A 21,292-nucleotide genomic window follows, 5' to 3' on the forward strand; every position below is an offset into this window, starting at 1 on the left:
TGCCTATGTCCCCAAACATAATTAAGATTCCAAGACTGCACTGTAAAGATCCTCTTCCAGGGTCTTTCCTGGAGACAAAAGCCCTTACTCCATCAGAGCTCAACTCCCTTTCTCCTCCTCCAGCCATTCAGGTATTGAGAACTCCTGGGCAAGGACCTGAGGGACAACATGAAAAGAATATCGAAAATGTGGAGTTAAACTCATGGTGAGTCCTTCAAAGGCTCAACCTGAGCAGCGTGCACTTGCCTCCTCCTCTTCTTCTTTCCTGACAGAGAAAGGGGAGAGCTTAATTCTCAAGGGAAACAGGGTGGAGGAGCTCTGATTTCCCAAGTCAGAAGTTACACAAAGACTTGATTTCTGTAATAGTTCAAGGTTTTAGGAGAGAAAGGATGATAATTCCCAAACAGGAGCATTTGTTTAAGGCATTTCAGCTGCAGAACTTCCAAACCCCAGATATCCTGGGACCACACAGATACAGTGAAGGGGACAAAAATCACCCAGGGGCCAGAGCAACAGGACAGCAGTGGACAGAGTGCTAGCCAGATGAGCCAGGCTCAATGCTTGGCATCCCATATTTTCTCTAGACCACTGTCAGGAGTAATCCCTGAGTACTGTCAGGTGTGGGCCCCCATAAAACAAGCAAACAAACAAACAAGAATTGGGCCAGGGGAGATAGAAGAGACAAGATATATAGGTATCTTAATAGAAGTCCACCCTAAATCGACCCTAAACCTATTGCTGGTTCTTAAAGTCCTGTGCAAATAATTTCTTTATTTAAACACTGTGATTACAAGCATAACTGTAGATTGTAGTTGGGTTTCAGTCATAACAAGAACACCCCTCCCATTACCCGTGCAACCTTCCTATCACCAATTCCTCAACTCTTCCCTCCCCTCCCACCGGCTGTATTCGAGACAGGCTTTCTACATCCCTCATTCACTGACTTTGTTATGATAGTTCTCAGCGTAGTTATTTCTCTAACTGCACTCACCACTCTTTGTGGTGAGCTTCATATCTTGAACCGGTCCTTCTGACCCTCAACTCTGGGAATTATTTCAATGTCTTTAATTTTTCTTAAAACTCATAGATGAGTGAGACTATTTCTCTCTCTCTCTCTTTCTCTCTCTCTCTCTCTCTCTCTCTCTCTCTCTCTCTCTTTCCCTCTGACTTATTTCACTCAGCATAATAGATTCCATGTGCATCCCTGTATAAGAAAATTTCATGACTTCATCTCTCCTGATAGCTGCATAATATTCCATTGTGTATCTGTACCACAGTTTCTTTAGCCATTCATCTGTTAAAAGGCATCTTGGTTGTTTGCAGAGTCTGGTTATTGCAAAAAGTGCTGCAATGAAGATAGGTGTGAGGAAGGGATTTTTGTATTGGATTTTTTGTGTTCCTAGGGTATGTCCCTAGGAGTGGTAACTGGATCAAATGGGAGCTCAATTTCCAGTTTTTTGAGGAGTCTCCATATTGTTTTCCATAAGGGCTGGGCTAGAAGACATTCCCACCAGCGTACTTCTCCTTTTAATGAAATGATTCATATATCCTGTTCCTCAGTGGACAAGAGTCCTTGACTTCATATACTTAAAGGCAAATCTTGCTTTCTGCTCAGGAAAAATGGAAAAAATGAAGATTTACTCATATAAACTGCTATTATTAGTATGGAACAAAAGATGTGGTATGCATGAGTTAGTTTGTTTCTCTTGGGTAATTTTTTGTTTGTTTGTTTGTTTTGGGGGGTCAAACTTTCTGCTGCTCAGGGGGCCAGAGGGGCTCCATCAATGCTTCATGCACTTCAGTCATTTGAGCCACTGAGCATCACTGGGTATGGCCCCCAAACCAAAAAAATTTAAAAAAAAGTTTTTAAAAATTCATTTATTTTTGGGTTTTTGGATACACCCTGCAGTGCTCAGAGGTCACTCTTGGCAGGCTTGGGGGAACATATGGGGTAATGGGGATTGAACCCGGTTGGCCATCTGTCCAGTCCTAAAGGTTGTTCTTAAACTATTAATTTATGCATTAAAGTTTTCACCCCTAAATTAGTTTATGGTTAAAAAATGTAGGGGCAGAGCGATAGTACAATAGATAGGGCATAATGGGCAAAAAATAATGTTTAGTATCAAAATATATTAGAATTATACATATCAAATTCACATTAGGTCTATTTCATTTCTGATTTTTCCAAAAATTTTGGATACCTTTCCCCACTGCTGATGCCTAGAGGCAGCCTGATGGCTACAGGGACAGATTCTGAGACTGCTTGGGTTGAATCCAACCAAGGTCCTCACTTGTTAAGCAGTTCTGTGCCTCCAACTCCTCACCAGTTAAATAAAAGAAAGAATATAACATATTTTAATTCATGTGTGTACCATGAGGTAAAAAGAATGATTATTGTCAGCTTTGAGATCAGTGTTGGGCATGAGAATAATGAGCATTTAGATTTTATTATTTATTTAGTTTTAAATGAAGAGAGTCTGAAACTCATATCTGCCTTACCAATTTTCATACCTAAAGCTGCGGTGGGAGATTCCAAATGAAAAAGGAAGAAATTTCCATTTCAGCATCATTGAGTTTTTCCCCAGTCTGAAGTTGTGCCACAGTTGACAAAATCTACTGTGGAATCAAGTGTTAGTGCATTTTCAAGCTACAAAATATATTGCAGCTACACTTGGGTTTTCTGAGTAAATCAAGGTCCTTAAAAGGGCACTGGAGGTAAGACTCTAAGTAAACTCAGCCTTGACTCTTCTGAATCAAGGACAAAGAGTTGCAGAATCAAAAGATAAAAATTCCTGAAACCAAGAGAGGAAGAATCTATGGAATCCACTGTAACCTTACTTCAAAGATTAGTAGGCGGGCCCGAAGAGATAGCACAGCAGCGTTTGCCTTGCAAGCAGCCGATCCAGGACCAAAGGTGGTTGGTTCGAATCCCAGTGTCCCATATGGTCCCCCGTGTCTGCCAGGAGCTATTTCTGAGCAGACAGCCGGGAGTAACCTCTGAACGACGCCGAGTGTGGCCCAAAAACCAAAAAAAAAAAAAAAAAAAAAAAAAGATTAGTAGGTAAAGAGAAAGGTTATGCTTCCCTGACATGTACAGACCAGAAGCATGAACTAAGAGGCATATCTGGAGTAATAAACACCAAGAAAAAAATACTAAAAGCCAATTTTATTTTGTGTTGTCTGTCATGGCTGACATCACGGCATAGAGTAGCACTGCCCCTTATAAGCAGAAGCACCTTCCCAAGCAAAGTTCTGGTTGTGGTGAAGAGTCCTCCTTATCAAAAAATGAACCAAGTGAAAAACACTGGAGTAAAAAACAGGCAAGCCTTGAGTTTAGAGAACTGAAATAAGTCTTTCCATTTCATCTTTCTTCTCCCTGCCCCTATTTGGTCCTGTTGGTCCTGTTTGCCATGACACCCCTGGATGCCATCCTCTCTGCTGAGAGACATAATCAGCTTTCCTCTCCCCTGCTGAACTTGGCCACACTGTGGATACAACCATCTTCTGCTACTGTAATTAAACCCTGAACGCACAGATACTGGAATCATACACTTGGATGTGTTTTGACTAAATTGAACCACAGAAGAGGTGGTCCTCCGGAAATAGACTTGGAAAGCATGTGTCCATAATTCTAGTCATAGGCCAAAAGCAATCTGTTCCAAACAGGAAGTCAGATGTGGGAGAAAATATGTTCTGGTTCATGCCATAATGCCTTTGTCTCCTAGGATAGGACCTTCTTCCCCAGACTAAAATTAGAAGATGCCATCAAGTCAGGATGGCACAGAACTAGGAACAGCCTCTGAGCATCACTGATGTGTCCCAAAAACCAAAAAGAAAAATAAAACTCATTTTTCTCCTTTTTCAGCGAAGTAACTTGTATCTGTTCTTCTTATTCTTCTAAGAACACCAAAGTAACTAGGACCTGACAAGACCAAAAGCTCTTGGAAAATTTCTGCTTTCACCTGTGAATAGCAATGAGTGTGATGAATAAGAACTCTCTAAAATTCCTCAAATCGAAGGAAAAAAGGTGGGATCAATTCCCACCATCCTGACCTGGTTCATTAAAAAGCTTCTAGAGGGAGGCAGGCAGGAGGATATGGAGGCCTGATGCACTCAGCAAACTCAGAGCCTCTTACCTGCAGTACTTTCATAAAAGTGTCTTTTAAAAACTGCTAGCATTTGGTGTTCCCTTTTCTCCCATCCACCCATCATATGCCCCAAATAAATCATCAGAGATCCAGTAATGTTAAGAACCTTGCACAGGGCCAGAGAACATCTATTTCTTCACTGCAGAACTGGTGCATCAGTCACCTGTGCTGCGATCCCACCTTCCTTCCTGGGAGCCCCTTCCCATTGTAGCATTTCTCAATCTTGTTTCCACAGTGGCCCTCTTCTGGCCTTATGTTTCTTTCCAGCCAAGTGTGTGAATACGGAGAAACACCACGGCTACAGTATGTGAGTTCCTCAATGAAAAAGGAGGCATCACGGTCTCCCAGTCATCACGGTAATGGCAGGGAAGGAGGAGGGCCTCTTGATTTCTTTTTTACATTGTAAGTATGCCATTTTATTATTCATTTACTTTTTTTTTTTATTTTTGAAACACAGCTAAAGGTGCTCAGAACTTACTCCTCCGTCTGAGCTCAAGGATCACTTCTGGCAGGTTTAGGGATGTCGGGGATTGAACCCAGGATGGCTGTGTGCAAAGCAAGCACCCTACCAGCTGTACTATTTCTCTGGCCATATGTTTTGGTTTGTAAGCCACACTTGGCTGTGATCAAGCTTACTCCTGACTCTAAGCTCAAGGATCATTCCTGGCGAAGTTCAGGGTTCCAGGGATAAAATCTGGGTTGGCTACGTACAAGGCAAGTATCTTACCAGCTGTACTAACACTGCAGCCCCTGTAACTTTATAGGAAATTTTAGGTTTTCTTCAGTCTTTAATAAAGGCGATAAGACATGAAAGAAGTTTTATGAAAATGTATTTTTAAAATTTTGATGAAGTTTGGGCCAAGAGAGATAACATAGCAGCGGGGCGTTTGCCTTCCAGGCAGTTGACCCAGGATGAACAGTGATTCGAATCCTGCCATCCCATATTCACGCGCCCCCCCCTCCCCCCGTGCCTGTCAGTAGCAATTTCTGAGTGCAGAGTCAGGAATAATCCCTGAGCACTGCTAACCCACCCCCGCCCCCCAAAAAGAACAAAATTTTGATGAAGTTTATTGGGCATAAAGAGGCCAAGGTTGGTGGGAGAATTTAATCACATATAAATCTGGAGGCGGCATCATTTTGTCATGGTCATGTCTGGCAACTTTGTTTATAAATGAAAAAATGATATTTTTAACCTACTGTCCCAATTCTTGCTTATAAAACAGCATGAGCTCATTTGCAGCCCTACCTTTTTTGACTCTCTTGACAGGTTACTTCTTTCTTGGTACTTTTGGCACCCATTACCAGCGTGTTTTGGTCTACATCCTCATCTCTTAATTTTTCACCTTTTCTGTGTTCTAAATCACACCTATGGCTTCAATACTAAATAGGTTTTCAGATCCTGAAATTTAATGCTTCCAAGATCAGGCGCTGAGCTACAAACTCTTAAACTAATTTCCTAACGAAACTTCCAGCTGGGAAGAATACTCTAAACTCAAGCCACTATCTCTGCTTGCCCATTCATTTAAATCTCTCCCAGCTTCAATGGTTCACATTCAAAGAACACCACTCCAGGGCCAACATCTGGCAAAAGCCACTTACACCAGCCCCAAGTTATGGCTTTCTAGTTCACTTCCCAGGCACAGATTCTCTTCTGAGACAGCCCAAGACCCTCAATCCCACATGCCTTCTGGGGTTGAATGTTGTGGCTATTCAATAATGTAGATGTATTTCATGCTAATAAATTGAATGCATAAAAAGACTCAGAATGAATCTTTATGTTATAATCTTCAATATTTAAAAAAATTCGTATCTCTGACTTAAAACCCAAATAGTAAGTTGAACATATAAAACCAATAGAAATGAAACTGCAATGACATAAGGCTATAAAATTGATAGTGAACAGAACAAAAGAAACCAATGGACAGGGGAGATACTTCCAAAAGCTGATGCATATGCCTGTTGTGTGCAAGACCCTATGCTGGGTTCCTGGCCAAATGTACAACCCAGGTGGCCCTAACACCACTGGCGAAGCCTCAAGACAATAAAAAGAAATCAACACTATAGGGGGGTCAGAGACATCTAGGTATAATATAATGGAGTGAGGGATGGAGGGGAGGGGAGAGGATAAGAGAGGAGTAGAGAGGAGAGGAGAGGAGAGGAGGGGAGAGAAGGAGAAGTGAGAAGAGAAGAGGAGAAAGAAGGAGGGAACGGGAGTAAGAGAAAGGGTAGTGGGATCTGGGGGGCCTTTCAGGTAGTGCTCAAAGGACAGTCAAAATGGCATCTGACCAAACAGGCTGGACAGTTCAACACTCAGCCTGGCAATACAATGCTGCTCAGGCCTAGTGATGTTAGGGGTTGCCAGGGCTATATCTGCCAGTGCTTTGGATATACAGGAAGTAATCAACCATGATTCCTTGCACACTGAGCCCTAGGATTTATTTTGGCGAGGGGATATCCCACTGTGCTTAGGGGATACTCCTGGCTCTGTGTTCATGGATCATTCCTGGTGGTATTGAGGGATCATTCAAGGTGCTAGAGGATCAAACTAAGGTTGATGCATGCTATGCCTGCTATGCTGTTCCTCTGACTCCATAAAAAATTTTTGAGATAGTACAATGGGTAAAGTAAATTTGACCAAGCTTTGATCCATGGCATCAGGATCAATCTGAGCCTACTAGGCGTGATCCCTGAGAAGAGCCAGGAGTAAGTTCTGAGCACAACCAGGTTTGCACCCCCCAAAAAAGTGAAGCTGCAGCTGGAAAGACAATACAGGGGTTAAGGTACGTTCCCCCCCTTTCATGCACCCAATCTTGGTCTGACCCTTGGTCAGACACTTGGTCCCAGTGTGGCTTTTGTGGCACCTGTGCATGCATGGGCCAATAGCCCTGCATTCTAGGGGCCTCATGTTGAACTGCTGACCCAGCTGGATGAGACTTGCTGGGAGACCTTCTTTCCTGACAGAAATATGTAGAAATAGGTGACGTTGCTATGATTAAAGCCAAAACAGACAGCAGGGATGCATCTGCTCAGTACCTCTGGTGCCTTCTGGAGCAAAGGCAGTGGAGGCCATAACTGAAGAGTTCATGCACTGGTTTCAAGGCATCAGGCTCCTGGCCATGATCCACTTATCAACAGGGAAAAAATTACCACTGCTAATGGCCTTCGGCCAAATGTCAGCACTGACATTTTTCCCCAGAAATCACATAGGACAGGGAAATATATCTTGGAAAAGGGCAAAAACTGGTCTCCAGGGGCCGGAGAGATAGCATGGAGGTAAGGTGTTTGCCTTTCATGCAGAAGGTCATTGGTTCAAATCCTGGCATCCCATATGGTCCCCTGTGCCTGCCAGGAGCAATTTCTGAGAGTGGAGCCAGGAGTAACCCCTGAGCACTGCCAGGTATGACCCAAAAACTAAAAAAAAAAACAAAAACAAAAAACCCAAAAAACTGGTCTCCATATTATTTAATGGTCACTATTAACTCAAACTTTGAGGCCCTCTTGTCAGTCCTCAACAGCATTCTTTCAAGCAGGGATATACTATAAATTATGTGATCTCTAATTTTATTGTTATTGTTCATTTGGAGCTACAGTCTGTGATGTCCACTCTGCATGCAGGGATCAATTCCGGATGGCTTGGGTGACCATATAGGGTGTTGGACATCAACCCTGTGTTGAACATATGCAATGAGAACACCCTACCCATGTACTAAGGCTCTAGATCCATGTGATCTAGAATAAACATATAATATTCAGTGGGCACTATCCAGAGACACCAACAAGAACTGAGTTTAATACATTAATACCTTAACAGGTATCTTGCAATATCTATTAAACAATTACTAATTAAGACAGTGGCTTAGTATATTCTATGGACTATTAGAGCTCATATTTTCTTTCTTTCTTTTTTTTTTTTTAAGTTTTTGGATTTTGGGTTACATTGGTGGTGCTCAGGGTTTACTAGCTCTGCATGCAGCCATCACTCCTGGAAGGCTCAGGGAACCATATGGGATGCTGGGAGTCGAACCTGGATTGGCCATGTGCAAGGCAAGTGTTATTGCTCTGGCCTCACCTCAGATTTCATACTTACAAACAGCCTTTTCTTTCTTTTTGGGGGGTGGGGCAGGCCCACACCTGGCACCACTCAGGGGTTACTTCTGGCTCTGCGCTCAGAAATCGCTCTTGGCAGGCTTGGGGGACTATATGGGATGCCAGGAATCAAACCCAGGTCCATAGCAGGTCGGATGCATTGGTACCAAGTACCAGCAGGAGAGATACCCAAGCACAGAACCACAAGTACACCCCAAGCACTGCTGAGGATATCCCCCAAACTAAAAAGTAATATTTAGTAAATCCACCAAACATTACATATACATTAATCATTGCAACAAAGCCTCTATGTGATGCAGACATTTTAAAAAAAGTAACCAGCTCTTCATACATATGTCCCCTTTCACTACGAGTAGTGACCCACTGAGTACAGACTTGCATCTTACCCTCTTTGGGGACCTCTTTAGTTATAAAAAAAGAACACTTCCCTTCACCAGTGTTCTTCCCCTTATTGAGAGTACAGAGAGGCTTACCGAGTTCTCTTTCAATTGCAGCCCTTCTCCGTTGGGAAGGGAAGATCGCCTTTTAGAAGAGTTTCTGTTCGGGGTTGAGGTGACACCCCCTGCCTTCTTCTTCACAGTGAGCACCTCACAGCTGGCTTGGTCTTCGTTATGTGTGCTCTTCCCAGCATTGATAACCCTGGAGAAGAAGCCAGGACAGGTCAGTTAGGGAATGACTTCAGGAAGCTCAGGGCTGAGTGTCGAGGGTCAATCAAGGATATTCAAGCCCACCTTATTGCAAAGGATCTCGTGGTCTTGTTCCATAATTCTGGGTATACTCATGTATAACTTTGTATTAAAATTTTTTAATTTAATTTTTTATTTATTTTGTGTTTTTGGCCACACCTGGCAGCACTCATGGATACTCCTGACAGGCTTGGGGGACCAAATGAGATGCTGGGGAATGAATCCAAGTCATCCGAGTACAAGGCAAGCACCTTATCTATTGTGCTATTGCTCTGACCCTTACATATTATTTAAAAAAAAAAAATAAAAGCACTGTGATTAATGAAGTTGTTCACAGTAAGAGTTTTAGGCAGACAATATTCCAATAAATATTCTATCACTAATGTCTTCTCTCCACCAATGTCCCTAGATTTCCTCCTACCCCTCCAATCTGTTTCCATTGGCAGAAACATTTTTAAGTTAAATAATTATAGTTTGGAGTGTTGTTGGCTCTGTTGTTTATATATATGCATGCTTCATCTCTACACTGCCAATGTAGCTGAAGCCCGTGGCCACTGCTCATTACCTAGGTTACCTAGCTGGTAACATAGGCATCTCCACTTGATACCTTGCATTTCCTTGTCCTATTATTTTATATACTACCAATAAGGAAAATCAGGTATAGTTCGTCCTTCTTTTGACTCACTACACTGAACATGATATCCTCCAGTTTCATCCAAGTTGCAGGGAATCACATGATTTCACCGTTCCTTGCAGCTGCATAGTATTCCATTTTGTATATGTATCCACCTTCATAATACACTCATCATTGTTGGACATTTGGATTTTTAATTCCATATCCTAGCTACTACGCTAGGTATTGCAGTGAATAATGTGCAAATGTCCTTTTGCACAAATGCTTTTTTGTGTTGTTAGATTTTGAAACAAACTCAAAATTACAAAAGCAGCATAACTTCCCCTGCACCTTCACCTATTTCCCCAAATGTAACATCTTATTCAACTCATACACAACTACGAAACAAGCAACTGACATACAGACTGCCAATCTGACTGCAGACCTGAGATTTCTTTATTCTGTGTTTTAAAATAAAAAATTCCAAATTTTACTAACAAGTACTTAACACAAAATTGAGCAATACTGATAGCTTACTTTAAAAGAAAATTATTCCCAAAGTTAAAACTGAGACCACAATTTCCATAAAATCCTTAATCAAACATCCATGTTTATAAAACACTACAGTTTACCATATAGTCCCTCTAATTTCCAGCCTTTGTTTTATAACATAAGAAATTTAAACTTGAATTGGTTATACAGTATTCTCAGATTTCTTGGCGACTTAGCAGCAAAAGCTGAACTGAAACTCACTCTCCTGACAGCGAATGCAGAATCCTATCCTTTCAACATGCTGCCAACTATGTAAAAGGACACAAAAGTCACATTTTTTCATGTGCATTTTAAGCTGTTTATATAGTTTTTTTGTTTGTTTGTTTTTTGGTTTTGGGTCACACCCGACAGCACTCAGGGGTTACTCTTGGCTCTGCGCTCAGAAATCCCTCCTGGCAGGCTCGGGGGACCATATGGGATGCTGGGATTCGAACCACCATCCTTCTGCATAAAAGGCAAATGCCCTACCTCCATGCTATTTCTCTGGCCCCAATATGGTCTTTTTTTTCTTTTAATAATTTTTATTTTGACCAAAGTGAATTACAAATCTTTCACAGTAATATTTCAGGTACACAGTGACATTGAATCAGGGGCATTCCCACAGCCAGTGTTGTCCTCCCTCTACCCCATAAAAACCAAAATGAATAAAATACAAAAGCAAGTAAACGCACACATATACATGTCTAAAAGCTAGCAAGATATAGAACAAATGGGAAGTGAATGTTTCAAAGCCTGAAGGTGTTGGTTTCAAGGACTCTTCTACCAAACATTGGGATATGGTGGAGGTCTTCACACTGACTTTTGACTAGATTTTTTAACTGTATTGGCATTCTGAAAAATTTCCAAAAATTAAAAATGCATTCCTGGGGGGGCAAGTGATAGCTCAGTGGCTTGATGCCTTGTGTTCAGCTTAGTACAGAGCTATAAATTCAAACCCCAGTACTACCCATAGGCATTGAGGCCATTCTGAGGACTTGTGGTACTGAGGTATAGATTCTCATCTCCACAAGGCTACTTAGTAGAGTCAGAGTGAAAGTAGAGTGGGATGGGGCATCTACCTTGTACATGGCCGACCCAGGTTCAATCTCCGCCACCCCATATGGTATCTGGAACACTCTAGGAGTGATCCCTGAACACAGAGTTAGGAATAAGCCTTGAACACTGCTGGGTCTTGCCTCCAAACTAAATAAACAGACCCCCCCCCAAAAAAAACCCCAAATCCCCCAAACCCAACAAGGTCCCTGGTAAGGGAATATCATTTAGTTTGACTGTCATATGTGAACAAATACAGGCTAGTTTTTATATTGAAGGGCAGGCTGACATTGCAAATCATTTATATTTTCCTTGATTGGAAAACCTGTTTAGAAAGGTTACTATTTGCAATTATTTGTATATGCTCTAAGAAAAAAAGGCCATCACAGTCTTTTCCCTGATTTAAAATTTCTACATAAGTCATCATACTTACTTGGTTTACCATAAATTCCACTTGTGTTTATTTTTACATATGAATGTCTATTTTTAATCATTATACATATTATCTTATATAGCTTCTTGTGTTTTGGGGGGGTGGAGTGGGCTGAGGGCCAAATCCAGCAAAGCCCAGGACTCAGGGATCATTTCAGGCAGGCTCAGGCATTTATATGGAGTGCTGGAGATTGAACCTGATTCATTTGTGTGCAAAGCAAACACTCTATCTTCTGTACTCTCATTCTAGCCCCATGTTTTTTTTAGAAGTGTTGCTTATAGTTTGAAAAATATTGTTCTAGTGACCTCACAAAGCACTTTCCTCAGCCTGAAATTGTGCAACTGAGATTCAAAATGAGGCCTACCCTGACCCCTAAACCAATGTCTTCTGACACATATGTGGACTCTATGGCAGGTAGAGCAAAACAGAAGGTGATGAAGAGAGCTCTGGTACTGACAATGAGGATGAAGAATTCTTTTCTTGCCTCTCAGGCTCCTGGAAAAGACTGAGAAGCATCAGAGAAAGGTAGTTTGTTTCAATTTCCTCTTTATAGAGAGGCCTGGGCTGATCCCCAAGGTTTGCAGCTGAAGTTCTAATAAAGAATCATTTTATCTTCAGATTCCTTGGCTTACCTATTCTAGGGGAAACCACAGCAGACTGTAGTTGGAAGTCCAATGTATTGTCTGCTCTTTCTAGTTACTAGGAGTCATTTCCCAAGCAACTTGTTTAGAATGGATATTTTTCTGGAAGGTGATATTAGAAACCTATAATCTCCCACAGGAACATCCCCCCCCCCCCCAAGAAAGGCGAAAGAAGAATTTCAACTGGGAAAACCAATTTGTGTTAAGTTTCCACCATTGTCTGCTATGCAAAATCCAAGCTGCTGTTTCATTGAAACTTGGCATTGCCCAAGTTGTGCTGTGTTCAGGTCTTTTCTGAAATGGAGAAAAGAGGTACTGTTGATCTTCAATAGTGACACATCACAGTGACTCATCTGTCACTGCTATTTTCCAACTGTCCACAGAGCCAGTGTAATTTTGTAGATCACGACTCTCCATCCCTCAATAGGCTTCATCTCCTCTTTGTCTGTATTGTGGATTTGAAGTGCCAAAGCTGATTCAACTTCAGCAAGAAACCCAGGAGAGTTTATTTTATGCTTGAGAAACCCAAGGCCTGGAACTTGGGGCTTATTACACAAGGTCACACAACTAAACAAGACAGAGCTGTGAACACACTTCTGAGTTCCCAGCTCTGTCTGCCTAAGCTCCCTGGTTCTCTTACTTTCCTTCTGGGTTTATATTCTCATCAGCAATGGATTCAGAGGGCTGGAAATTGATGACTTATCTGAGCCAGGTAACTGTCAATGAACAGTCTCTGGTGGTTTGGTTTTGTCACTTCAGATTGAAGATAGTTTGACCTGTGAAAGGTGTTAACAACAACAACAACAACAACAACAACAACAAAAGTCAACCTATAGAAGGGAAGCAGTGGCAACCCTGAAAGCCTGCTTAGTCAGATACCTATTATCCAGACAGAAGATAAAGTCATATTATCCTAAAGTCACTGCCTTTAAGCAAAATCTACAACTAGGATCTCATATTTTATTTTATTTTTAAACTTAATTGATTAATTGGTTTCTGGGCCACACCCAACGATGCTCAGGGGTTACTCCTGGCTATGCATTCAGAAATCGCCCCTGGCAGGCTGGGGGATCATATGGGATGCTGGGAATCAAACCGGGTCCCTCCCATGGTTGGCCACAAGCAAGGCAAATGCCCCATTGCTGTGCTATCTCTCCAGCCCTAGGATCTTATATTTTAAATGATCAAATTTCTTACTATAAATATCTGTTTTTTTTTTAGAAAGAACTGATTATGGATTGTGCTGACTTATCAACCTGCTTCATTTAAATCAATATCTAGATATTCTCTCCCCTCACTTATAAAAACAAGTAAACACAGGTTTTGAAGTCTTCTAAATAAAAATGATCTATGTCAGATCCAATTTGAAGCTCTAACCTGAATACCAAGTGTGAATGTGACTGTGAGATCACAGCGATAGCAGAATCTATTTTTAAAAAAACATTTCATTCTGTGCGCTACTGCCATGCATTTGGAAAACTTGCTTCCTTCATTCTCTGGATGAAATTTTTGACTAGTTACAAATGTTAATAACAAAAAAAAATCTAAGTATAAAATGCCAGAAGTTTTGTTTTTAATTTCACGTGTTAAGTTACCAAGCTATCTTCCTTCTCAACTGCTCAAAATCTCAACTATAAGATACCTGATAATATCACACACAGAACAAGTTCCTTCCACTAAGACAAATAAGCAGTCCTAAAAATTATTAAGGATTGAGACCTTGTCACAAAGGCCACAAACACAGAAAACTTGAGATTGTATAGGACAATCTCAGCTGACTTTCATTTTTTTAAAGGAATCCCACTTGTCATGTATTCTGCAAAAACACTCGACGGGGGTCAAGTCATTCTTTACAAATACACTATCCATCTGTAGACCATGAGGCACTGAGCCAATTACTGAAGACTCAATTGTGGACAATGGTCTAGACTTGATCTCTTCTGATTTTGAGATGTGTGTGTGTGTGTGTGTGTGTGTGTGTGTGTGTGTAGTTGCTATTGTTTTGGGACTACTCTCAGCAGTGAGACTACTCTCTTCAGGGCTTACTCCTGGTTCTGTACTCAGAACTTACTCAAGAAGGGGCTTGGGTAACTATATGTGGTATCATGAGCTGAACTGAGGCCAGCCACATGTAAGGTAAGCACCTTGCTTCTGTACTATCTCTAAATGTGTGCTTTAAGGCATGTTCCTCTAAAATGAAGCTGGTGAAAATCTCCAATGATAGAATAGTCATGAGAATTTAATGCTCTAGCACAAAAAATATTTTTCTTTTTCTTTTTCTTTTTTTTTGGGGGAGGGGGGCCACACCCAGCGGTGCTCAGGGGTCACTCCTGACTGTCTGCTCAGAAATAGCTCCTGGCAGGCAAGGGGGACCATATGGGACACCGGGATTCGAACCAACCACCTTTGGTCCTGGATTGGCTGCTTGCAAGTCAAACACTGCTATGCTATCTCTCTGGGCCCAAAAAATATTTTGCAAAGCTTAATACGCTCAGTGAAATCTCACTAGAGTAAGTGAATCATCATCCTTATCATCGTCATAGCCATCATCATCATCCTCTGTCAAATGCAAAGTTAGTGTTTCTTCTATTGGTGTCAAGGAACATGGAACATCACAGTAAGTAAATCAGGAAAATCTCCTCCTTTCTCCCCTTTGCAACAGTACCTCAAGGCTGCATGGCCATGTGATCACCTCTAGGCATTAGAGCCTTTAAGTAAAAGAGCACAACATTTCCCAAAACCGGAACAGAGAACTTAAAGAAGGCCACTTGCTCCCTCTTTTCACAGTTGTTGCATTACTCAACCACCTATGCAAGTGTCTAGTACACAGAACATCACCCAACAGCATCATGAATGTGCTACTCTCAGAATCCAGCCAAAGATGCAACCAGATACCATGTCTGGGGCCCAGGTCCTTGGACTTGGGAGCTCAGGGCCCAGAGCTGTAGAAAAACAATACTAAATAAAACAACACTCCTTTGTCCTTTCTGCCCCTCCCCTTCCTTCCCTCATATACCCTGAAATCAAGAATTTGTATTTCATTTATATCTGAGTGTGTGTGTGGAGTGGTCGTGGTACAAAAATGATTAATTTTCCTTTTATAAATAAAGTGAAGTGTCTTGAGCAGTTTAATTTAAAAAGTTGATACTGAGTTTATACTGACAGTGGCAGACAATTTTACTAGATCAGAAGAAGGAAGTAATTTATAAAGGATTATCTATTGAAATGAGATACTACTTTCATATTTTATTAAGAAACAGCAAAAAATCTGGTTGGGGAAGTGAATAATTTATGGGAAACCAAATATAGATATCAGCTATTAAAGATTTGCTTTTCTAGGTAAGCTGGGAAGCAATGTATTAATTGATTCTTTGAAGTAACCTTCCAGATAAGCTGGAACCTAAAGACAACCCAATTCCTAGTTCTGATTCTTGGTGTACCAGTTAACCAGGACTCTAAGGCTGTAACTCATTAATAGGACCAGCCAGGAACAGAACCTGCCAGAACATTCATCAAGAGCAATAGCTTCTTCTAGATGGTTTCAGCCACCTCCACCTCTGGTTGAGAAGGGGCAGATAAGGCCATCCGTCATGCTGGGGGAAGAGGGAGTGTCAGATGGACTGTGTCCTGGTATTTGTCCTTCACATTGTGGGGTGGGGGTGACTAAATCCCAGTACATGGAGATGCATCATGGTGGGAAACTCAAGGAAATATGAGTTGCGAGAAAAATATTCAAAAACGTCTTCTCCCATCACTGAGTGCTATACCTTCTAATGAGGGGTTGTAATCAGGAGTTGCAAACTGGGGTCCCTAGGGCCACATTCAGCCCTGACAACTTGTTTTTGTTTTTGTTTTATTGTTTGTTTTTTGGGGGCCATACCCAGTGACAGTCAGGTGTTACTTCTGGCGATGCACTCAGAAATCACTCCTGGCTTGAGGGCCCATATGGGACACTGGAGGATCGAACCGTGGTTCTTCCTAAGTCAGCCATGTGAAAGGCAATGCCCAGCAATGTGCCACCACTCAGGCCCCAAGTTGATATTTTAAAAGCTTTTTGTGTGTCCACAAAGTATATTTAAGGAAATTTTTCTTGTCAATATTTAAATACTAGGATAATTACATTATGATTCTTTATAGTTTTGTACCTGTCACACTCTTATGTGACATCAGTTGAGCTTGAGAGGAGCTTGGCCATAAGATAGGCTTTGTCATTCCTGGCTCACTCCAGAGCTCATTCTGCCTACCCCTGTGACTTAAATGTCCAGTCCAGGAAGCCAGAGAAATAGTACAGTAGCTAAAGCACATATAAGCATGGTATTCTTTCCCACACCACATCTCCCCTAAGCATCCCAGGTACAGCCCTGGAGGCTTCTGAACACTAGCAAGTCATTAGCAAGTGTTGTCCTGGAAGCTTAGTGCCCTGCAGGACACAAGCAGCATCACATCTCCAAATCCTCACATTACTACCAGTACAGCTTAATGAGAATTGATGGGAAGATCCATTGCTTGATAACCTCAACCGCCCAGAAAAAAAATAAGCAAACAAATTAATACATAAATGAGTATCAGCCTGGCCCCAAAGGAATCTAGTTCTGCAAACTTCAGTCTGTGATTTATGAATCAGTCAAGAAAAGTAGTACAAATTCAGTACAACTGACTGAAATGATGACTTTAAAATATCGATTGTTTAATTAAGCATAGAGGAGCCAAGAAGACTTCTGCTTAAGAAGTCCCCTGTCATACTTGGTAGGGTGACATTCACACACAGAACTAGTTTGCTTGGATGGACACTGTATTTGAGGTATGAAATGCAAAGGCTCTAAGAGCACAAAGGAAGAAACAGTTCTGAAAAGGTGTTTGGGAAAGTTGTCAAAAGAAGTTTTCAGAAGAACTTACATAAGTTCATTCTTCTGGAAACAAGGAGAAAATCAACAGTCTGAGAAAAGGTTCTCCAGATAGAAAAGCAGCCTGTGAGAACAGAGAGAATTCTGTAGACAGGGATTTGGTATAACCAAAGGACAGGCTTGGTGAAGGAGCCACATTAGAATCAACAGCACCACAGAATTCAAAGGGAGCTTTATCCTAAAGGGCCTATTACCAAGGGGAAGAACCTAAGATTGTTTCAGGGACTGATGCAATCAAAATTATTTAGGAAAATGACAGTAATGGCCAAGGATTAGTAAGGCTACATGACAAAGGCAGAGATTAAAGTCTGTTATAGTAGCCCTGAGGAAAAAGGGAGCAAAAACTATTCAGAATGGTTGTAAGAAGATGGAAAGTGGGGGCTTGAGAGGTGATAAGCAAACTAAGAAAACTAAAGGCAACCAAAGGGACAAGGTTGGGCAAGGAAAGAGAAGAAAAGCAGATCTCACTGGTTTCTACTGGCTGAATTCATGGGAGGTACATTGTTGTGGAAGGTCATCAAAGGAGGCTGACCAAAACCATGGCATGAAATTTAATTCGTTTACTTTAAAAAATAACTCTAAATTGTTACAGTGATGGGGGTGGGGTCACCTATTGAACTGTAGATCTCACTCACTCACTCACTCACTAGGGGTTTACATAATTAGTTGCAGTTCTTGCACAGAACCTCCTTCTTTGGTTGGGATGTTCACCATAGTGATGCTGGCATGCTCAGCACGGCTCAATGTGCTGGACTTGTGTTAGATTTTAGCTGTCATCCTTGCACGTATTTTTAGTTACAGTACTCATAGATACTTGGCTTGGCGCATCAGAGCTTGCATACATCTTTAGGAGACCAAACAGTATAGCAGCTGGCACTAAGCTCCATGCCTGGAGAAGCACCAAGGATCAAACTTTGCCATCTAAGTTTTATAAATAAGTGTTTTTTTTTTTTGCCACTGAATCATCTCTGGGCCTCCATGAAATTAGTTTTAGATCAGGAGACATAGTATTAGAAATCGTAATCACAAAGCAAACTCTTTCAATGAATGGTCAGCAAACTATGGTTTGATCTGCAGTCAAATCCAGATCACGGCTCATTTTTGTATAATTCCCAGAAGCCAAGAATGGTCTTTACTTTTTTTACTTTCTTTATCCCAATCTCAGAGAAAATAGTGTCCTGATATGTGTACATAACTTATATCTGTTAATATTTCAATTTGTATTTAGCCTTGCATAATTCTTCAGAGATATTTTTATTAATATGTATTGATTTTCTCATTTTTACTATTTTTATTTGAATCCCTGCGATAATATAGTTACAAAGTTGCTGATGACCGAGTTTCAGTCATACAATGTTCCAACACTCATTCCTTACCGGTGCATATTTCCCACCACCAATATGCCCAGATTCTCTCCTCCACTCTGCCTCTATGGCAGACCTCTCTCTCTTTCTCTCTCTTTTTATCTTTCCTCTCCTATCCCTCCCTCCTTTTCTTTATCCCCCTTTTCCTTTTAGGTTCTATAGTTTGTAAAACTGTTACTGAAAGGGTATCATACATATCCCTACCTTTTTTCAGTACCCAGTTCTTGTCCAGAGTGATCATTTCCAACTATCAAGGTCATAATCATCCCTTCTTGTGACTCTACCCCGGATTTACATGTAACTACTTGCAAGACCCTCCCATTCCTGGGAGGGGTTTTGGGGAGATTATAAAAGGTTTGGCCTCAGGGGCAAAAAGGATTTTGCCAGCATGGAGAGGTAACAGGAGCAGAGATGGCTGAGAGACAAGTACAATGCAGGGCTGAATAGACATACAACATAAAAGGTTATGAGACAAGCCACACATATTGGCCAGGGCAAATAACGATGATATTTCCTGGAACCTGTCTGTGGATTATTTACTCACCTCTACCTGAACCCAGATACCCACTGGCTGGGGGTTGCAGAAACCTATGTGGCTTGGGATTTCAGAGAAAAGCCTCCATCAACATTGACCTCCATCTGACTTCATCCTAAGGGCCTTCTTTATTATTTTAATCAACAAATGGTGCTCAAATTTGGATTTGAACCCTAGATAAACAGCATGGTGAGATTTCTGTTCTGGAGTTTGATTTTGGCTCTTTTCAGATGGAGTGAGCCCAAAGCAGTGGGCCACCATGTTGAGCCATTTTCAAAGATGGCCGACACCCCATCTGGGGGCTCAAAGGCCAATGAAACAAGGGTGATGGAAGCTTGGATCACTCCCATCCCAGGCCCAGAACTGAGACTTTGTTACAAAAACACAAAAACCTCAGCCTACTCAAATACTGATGGAGGGCCTTGATTGGAAACGGACCAGGAAGAAAAAGTTTAACTGAACGAACTGATTTTCTGATTTATGACCTCCAGACTGGACTTTTAGCTTGAATAACCTTAAATTTGAACACCCAAATGCGCCTGCAGTGGCAAAAAGATACGCAGAGCAGCAGCAGCAGAGTGTGGTAATCACTCTCAGCAAAAGGCACCAGACTGCTCCCTCCCTGATAGCACACAAGCAGATCTCTTCCAAGGCTGTAGCAGCAGCAGCAGCAGCAGGTAGCACCCTAGCTGTGGCAGAGAAGTTCGCAAGAGGCAAAAAAGCAGCAGAAAGCTCCTGCTCAGGCCAAAAGCGCGAGCCTGGGACCCGGCCTACAGATCAGGAGAGTGAAAAAGTGCGAGCGAACCCATCTGTGGGGCCTGGGACTATGGAAGTAAACCACGTGGTGAGAGCGGCCTGGGAAAAGAAGTGTCTGGATAATTGGTGTTGGTAATAGAATAATATTAGGTAGTGATATAAATTTTTTTTTAAAAAAGGGGAGAAAAAACAGTGTAGCCCAACTAAGAAATTTCATTTCAAATCGCCTGCATCTAACTTTGTTTCAGGTGTATCTCTTGATTAAGTCATTTTCTTGCCAATTTAAATGTGTTTTACAGTTTCCCATAGTTAATATTTTCAATTGCAAAATGTTTTACTGTGTATTTTGATGTTTTAGACTGTTTTCAAAATGTATATTTTGTATACATGTTCTTGTGCTTATGTGTTTAAGGTAAGGATATAGGAACATAAAAGTTCCAGAATACATGCTTGATTTAGGTTTAAAAACTAGAAAGTTCCAGGATAGTGCTTGGTAGAAATTTTAAAAAAATTTTAAGTTACAGGTGTATGGTGTATTTTGCAGAAAAGTTATGCTTTTGGAAAAGGCTAATATGTTAATTTTCACTTTATTACGTTGTTGCTATGGAAATATTACCCGTCTTTGGCTAAAGGAAAAAGCCAGGAAAACAAGAAAACCTATGCTCTTTGGATTTTGCTAATTTAAAAAGAAAAGAAAAGAAAAGAAAAGAAAGGGGCAGAATGTAACCACACCCCCCATTTCCTCTGGTGTAACCTTACCTACAAGAAAGATCCTCCCATTTCTGGGAGGTCTTGGAAGGTTAAAAAAGGTTTTGCCTAAGGGGCAAAAAGGGAATTTACCTGGACGGAGAAGTAGCAGGAGGAGATATGGCTGAAAGAAGTTAAGACGCAGAGCAAGATAAGGATAGCATGTGCTTAAATAGGTTTATGATATAGGCCACACATGTTGGCCAGGGATGAATAAAGCTGATATCTCCTGAAGCCTGCTTCTGAGTGAATTTTCTCCTCGCCCCCACCCCGACAGCTGAAGGGGGTTGCAGAGCCACGTGGTCCTGGGCTGGAGAAGAAAGGCCTCCATGCACCTCCATCACCATCCACCTTCATCCAAGCCCATCCAAAGAGCTTAATGCAACACCTTCTCTTTCTTAACTGCACCCCCTTTTCTTTATGGAAAATTTCCTACCATAGACTAGACCTCCTGGCCCATGTTTCAATTGTCTTTGGGCATTATTCTTATATTTAAAAAATATATCCTAAATAAATGCAATAATTCTATGTCTGTCCCTTTCCCTCTGACTGTTTCACTCAGAATGATGCTCTCTATGTTTATCTATGTATAATCAAATTTCAGGGGATACATTTTTTCCTAACAGCTGCATAGTATTCCATTGTGCAGATGTACCAGTTTCTTTATTCACCCATTTATTTTTGGACACTTGGGTAAGATTCTGGCAATTAAGGATAGTGTTGCAATGACCACTGGAGTTCAGATGCATTTTCTGCAATGTAATTTTGGGTCCC

General features: G+C 41.4%; 1 protein-coding gene across 1 annotated transcript in view; it reads right to left on the minus strand.

The window, feature by feature from the left end:
* The window catches only part of PPM1H (protein phosphatase, Mg2+/Mn2+ dependent 1H), a 301,104-nt gene that overhangs the window by 186,931 nt on the left and 92,881 nt on the right, over positions 1–21,292 (minus strand). The window contains exon 2 of the mRNA XM_049782757.1: positions 8,729–8,894. Coding sequence (XP_049638714.1) covers positions 8,729–8,894 — 166 coding nt within the window. The remainder of the gene's footprint in view (positions 1–8,728; positions 8,895–21,292) is intronic.

The sequence above is a fragment of the Suncus etruscus genome, chromosome 11, assembly GCF_024139225.1.
Source record: "Suncus etruscus isolate mSunEtr1 chromosome 11, mSunEtr1.pri.cur, whole genome shotgun sequence".
Taxonomy (NCBI): Eukaryota; Metazoa; Chordata; class Mammalia; order Eulipotyphla; family Soricidae; genus Suncus; species Suncus etruscus.